The 5,969-nt window shown below is 33.9% G+C and overlaps 1 protein-coding gene across 1 annotated transcript; it reads right to left on the bottom strand.

Moving 5' to 3' along the window:
* Window positions 1–4,657: 4,657 nt before the first annotated feature.
* Window positions 4,658–5,617, bottom strand: LOC145951937 (uncharacterized). Its single transcript, XM_083064130.1, has one exon. It carries the CDS (start codon window positions 5,615–5,617, stop codon window positions 4,658–4,660), a length of 960 nt encoding a protein of 319 aa, XP_082920256.1.
* Between the last annotated feature and the right edge of the window lie 352 nt (window positions 5,618–5,969).

Raw genomic sequence — 5,969 nt, 5'->3', positions numbered from 1 at the left:
TTGTTGATTACACCTGCTTTTTATTTGTAAAAGTAGTTAAATTGTTAGATAAATAACTCCTCTATTGTTTTCCTTTCAAATCGTTAAATTATGTCGAATTATATGATCTATTTGCGCATGCCAACATAATTTCATCGTTTCTTAAATCAAGAAAAGTGATTTTTTCTCACGTTTTCTAATGGTTGCTTCATAGAAAGTAATAGTGAGTTTCTTAAGCATGTTAGTAAAGTTTTGCATGTAGCTATAGTTACTTAATTTTTCTTTTGTAATTCTTTTGCTGTCAGTTCTTTGAGTCTGTTTTTGTTTCGTGATTCAATAATTCACAAACTTTACGTACTTTTAGGGTATTTTTTATAAACTATTAATTAAGTTTATTAATGAAACAATATTTAAAGGATACAGAATTATTCGACTACATGTGTTATTAGTAGTATTCTATTTCTCTTTTTAAATTGGACAAACATTGTAATATGGATTGTATACATTAGTGAATATCTTATTTACATGAAAGCTTATTAATGTCTAAATGATAGTCTATTAATTTTTAAATTACAAAGTAAAAATATATTGTTAAGAATAAAGATTTTTCGTAACAGAACATTTGTACTTAAACTAGATTTTACCCATGCAACGCATGGAGATGCTATGTGAAACTTAATATAGTCATAGGGAGGTATACCTCCCCTCCCCAAAAACGTTCTTATAAATTAAATACATATGCATAAATTTTTTTAAAATATTTATTTTTCAATTATTAATAATTTTAAGGCATTGAAAGATGATAAAGAACTTTATAAATAAAATTATTTGTTCCTTGGTTTTAATAATTTTAAATTATTAAAAAAGCATAGAAATTTTATTTTACAAGTTTTTATTCTTTGAAAGAATATAAAGAAAGTAATTTCTTTAGAGGCGAGAAAGAAAATAATATTTAATCACTTCTGTACTATTATATTTTATAAAAAAAAAAGTTAATGATAATTATAATAAAATATATTTATTACATGATAAATATGTTAATTAATGTTCTTTCAAACAAATGATCATCCCTCTGTGTTACATTTATTCATATTTCTCTTATTTTAATCAATTTAGATAGACCTTAATGTGTAAAAATAAAAAGATTAATGATTTAATTTAGCTATATTATTTAAAATTTCAAATATGATGTGAATATAATATATATATATATATATATATATATATATATAGAATTGATTTTTGATTATTTAATTAAATCTAAACTAATTAGTGAAAATAAAACTTTTATTTGATTGTATATAAGAAAATATTTAATAAATTAGTTAAGTTACGATATAATAAGAAAAAACATGAAATAATATATTAAAATCATTAATAATTATACTAAAAGTATATTTTTTTCATAACAAATTACATATTAAAGTAATATTAGGTAATTTGTTTATCCCAGAATTAAGTATAATTTTTTCCCTGTGTTTTATAAAAAGAATTAACCTTTCCCGTTTTATAAAAAGAATTAACCTTTCCCGTGTTTCATATTTTTAATGTAATGTATATGACCTTTTTAGAGTTTTAAAAAAAGGTTTATCTCGTGTACTATAATTTATACACAGTTTCTATGAAGTTCAATTTTATGTAAGTTTCTTTCTTTTTTTATTTTTTGAAACAGCAAAGGATATTTTATTTATTTAATAGCACTAGAAGTGCAATTCATATTACAAAAATCCCACTTGGTTAACCGTAATATGGAAATATCATATTCCAGATTACTAGACAACTAAGATTTGTGTTGTACCCCTCAAGTCTAATAGGGACCACCAGTACATGTACACATTCCAAACCCTCCTTTAGCCCCTTCGTCTTTTCCGTAACTCTATACACGACCCATACCCGCATTAATTGCCATTAGAAGTTTAGAAATTAGACACCTATTAAATATTCTACTAATCACCAACAATCTCACCCATAGACCCTTGGATTTCCTCCCTTTTATCCATGACTTCCCCCATCCATTATATAGCCACCTGGGTCCACTTGCCATTGTGTATAGCTGTATTTGAATTGTTTGTTCAGTGATAGCCACCTCCAGGTATCATTTTTTATTTCCTATATACATTTTTGGATTTGTAGTCTTCCACCCTTAAATCTGATATTGTTCCTCATCATCCACACATTGTAGACCACAGCACTCCACAACGCTTTCCACCTATCTGAAATTTTTTTAGAAGATATTGAGATGGGCATTTGCTGAAAATGGTTTGATGGATTTGCTTGCTAAATCTATCAAGCTGTAACACGTTTTCCAGACACAGTCAGTAACTCCGCATTCAAAGAACATGTGAGAGGTGGACTCCTCTGCCCATGAACATAGACTACATAGTCTCTCCGACTCTCCTAGTTTAATATTCCTGCTCTTAAGATTCATTGTTGTAGGCAATCCTTCCCTAAATAGTCTCCAAATCATTATAGACACCCTTGGTGGTAGGTTTAGTGACCGTAGTTCTTTATATACTCCACCTTTTTCTCCACCATTCTTCCATGAGTTGAGTTGATCATAAGTAGCCTTAACAGTATATTCCATGTTATTCCTACCATCCAGATCCAATAGTCTTTACTATTTCTGTCCAACACAACTTCTTGTAATCGGCCCATAATTTCTTCCCACTGAATTTCGTCCCTTCCCAACCATCTTCTTCTCCACCTAAAGCTCCACTCCTAACCTCCCTCTAGCCATTGTCCCATATTGTGGATAGTTGCTTGTTGTTGTCCTGAATTGATATACAATCTAGGATAGTCTTCAACCAATATTTGTTGACCTATCCACCTGTCTTCCCAAAATCTTGTCCTTTTCCCATTCTTCACTTTCCAATTCATACATTTATCAAACCATTGTTCCCTACAATCTCCACCACACACTTTCCTCAAGTCTCTCCACCACATTGAATAATCTTTTTTGTTATCCCCTTCTATCAATTTTACCCATCTTCCATATTTAGATTCTAGGACATTGACCCACAAATTGCTCCTATCATGATACATGTGCCACCTCCATTTTGCTAACAACGAATCATTGAACAAGGATAAATATTTTATTCCCAAACCACCTTGACTCTTTTTGCGGCAAATTTTATCCCAACTCACCCATGCAACTTTCCTATGATCTTGCTCCTCCCCCCACAAGAATTTACGCTGAATACTTTCCACTTCTTTTTGTACTTTCCTTGGCATCTTGTAGAAGGAAAAGTAGAATATAGGCAGTGAGGATAAGACTGAGTTAATGAGACAGACCCTACCAGCCATAGATAACAGTTTATTTTTCCACCTAGCCAGTCTTTTCTGCAATTTGTGTATTACATGCTTCCACATAACCTTCCTCCTTGGATTATCCCTAATATGAAGTCCTAGATATGTAAATGGGATATCCAAAATCTTGCAATTGAGGATAGTAGCGAATCTGACCATGTTTGTGGATGAAGTTTCAATTGCTCCACATCTACTTTTAAAGAAATTTACCTTGAGTCCCAATACAAGTTCATAGCATCTAAGAATGCTTTTCACAGTGATCACATTATTAAGTGTAGCTTCCCCAAAAAAGATTGTGTCATCTGCGAATTGTAGGAGGCTAACATCCACCCTTTCTTTACCGACTTTGTAACCTTTGAACATGCCTTTTTGAGTTGCTTCTCTCATTAAACTAGTCAACCCCTCCGCTACAATGACAAATAGAAATGGAACAAGTGGGTCTCCTTGTCGGAGACCTCTTTGCGATTGGAACTCCGGATTTTAGACACTCTAGTATCCAACCCTTCCACTTATCACCAAATCTCATTCTGTCCATCATATACATTAGGAATTCCCAACTAACAGAGTCATAAGCTTTCTCATAATCCACTTTGAACACGAGACAATTATTTTTCCTTCTGCGTGCCTCATCGATTACCTCATTAGCAACCACAATGCTTTGTAGCATATTTCTTCCTAACATGAAAGCACTTTGTGCTTGATCTATCACCTCTGGTAGGACAACTTTGAGCCTTTTAGACACCACCTTAGCCAAGATTTTATACATAGAACCAACAAGCGATATCGGCCTATAGTCACCAAGACTAGCTGGGTGGTCCACCTTTGGTACCAGAGTGATGAAGGATGAATTGCACCCTTTTGGTATTCTACCATTAGCATGGAATTCTTCTAACATCTGACAAATGTCACCTTTCAACAATGGCTAAAATGACTTTATAAAATTAAAATTAAAGCCATCTAGACCTGGGCTTTTAGTTCCTTCACAATCCCATACAGCTGCTCTAATTTCCTCCTCTTGAAACTTAGCTATCAAAAAGTCAACATGCAATGTTGAGATCTTGTTGAAACTAACCCCATCCAATTTTGGTCTTGTCCAAGTCTCCTCAGCAAACCTATTGCTAAAATAGTTTCTCACCTCCTCCTTTATTTGTACTGGGTCCTCCACCCATCTATTACCAATCTGCAATCTCACTAGTCTGTTCTTTCTCTTTCTCCAATTGACCATCATATGGTAGTATCTAGTGTTTTGGTCCCCTTCAATAAGCCATTTTGACCTTGCATTTTGCTTTAGCAATGATTCATTCATAATAGCCAATTGCCAGAATCTTTGTTGTAGTTCCTGCTTCTCATTAACATTTGTTTCCTACAATGGTCATGACTCTTCTTTCTTGTCCAAACTATTTATCCTTTCCTCCACCTGTTGTATTTTTAGTTGTAGGTTGCTAAGATTTGTCTCTTTCCAGCTCTTAATCTCCCTTTTCAAGAATTTCAATTTTTCTTTTAGTTTGAAAGCAGCCCAACCTCCCACCGTATTTGTTTTCCATACTTTTTGAACCAACTCTCTAAAGCCTTCATCTTCAAGCCAACAATCAACTGTGCGAAAAGGTCTAGGTCCCCAATCTTGAGCTACATCTTTAAGAATAATAGGGCAATGGTCTGACACATTCCTTCCTAGGATGTATTGTGTAGACCTCGACCATTGTGTCACCCATTCCGGTGAAACTAAGAACCGATCAAGCTTACTTCTTGCTGTTCCGTTTAACTTGTACCAGGTAAAAGACCGTCCTACTATCCTGACTTCTTCTAGATCCATATCTGCTATAAACTCATTAAACTCAGTACTTTGACTCCTTCTACTTGCACCCCTTATTCCTTGCCTCTCTATATCTCTTCTTACTTCATTAAAGTCCCCAGCCACGAGCCACCTGCTAATATTACTCACTGATCTTATTTCCTTGATTTCATTCCACATATTCCTTTTCTCTGTTAAGTCACAGGGCAAGTATACATTAACAATCACAATGCTTATATCCCCTTGCTTCCATACACCCTGTACCCCAAGATATCCCACCCCTCTAAACACTCTTTCTAATCTGAAGCATTCCTTACTCCATGAGCACACCATACCACCTACAGCTTGCACTGCTGGAGCTTCTACATACTCATCCTCCGAGTCACCCCATATAGTTTGTATCATTAATGTGTTTATTGTCTCCATTTTTGTCTCTTGTAGACAAATAAATTGTGCCTGCTCATCAGTGACCACCTTCCTTATGTACCTCCACTTTACTCGCTTCCCTAGGCCCCTAAAGTTGTATGAGATGACTTTCATTGATATCCCCTATGACCCCCTTCGCTTGTCTATTGTCGCAGATTACCTTGTTGATCCCTCTCTTCCATGCTCTTCATCCTCTACAAGATTTCTTCCTCATTTCCCATGTGGGTCACACCTAATTTCACCCCAATGTCCCACAAAGTTTGTGTCTCCAGATCAACTCTCCTTAGCCAGTTCATATTACTGTAGTTCTGTATATTAACGTCAATTTTATGTAAGTTGTTTCTATAAAGTTCAATTTTATGTAAATTGTTCTTTCCAATCAAATAAAATGTAATTTTGAATAAAGTGTCCCGTTCCTATTAGTTTAAACTTAAAAAGTAATTTTCTCTTTTAAGTTGATATAATC

The sequence above is a fragment of the Cajanus cajan genome, chromosome 9, assembly GCF_000230855.2.
Source record: "Cajanus cajan strain Asha chromosome 9, NIPB_CcT2T_4, whole genome shotgun sequence".
Classification (NCBI taxonomy): domain Eukaryota; kingdom Viridiplantae; phylum Streptophyta; class Magnoliopsida; order Fabales; family Fabaceae; genus Cajanus; species Cajanus cajan.
Note: the sequence above shows the minus strand (reverse complement) of the source record. Positions and strands in the feature narration are given on the sequence as shown.

Excerpts from the sequence above, each read along its gene's own strand:
- LOC145951937 (XM_083064130.1), bottom strand. The coding sequence starts at position 5,617 with ATGAAAGTCATCTCATACAACTTTAGGGGCCTAGGGAAGCGAGTAAAG.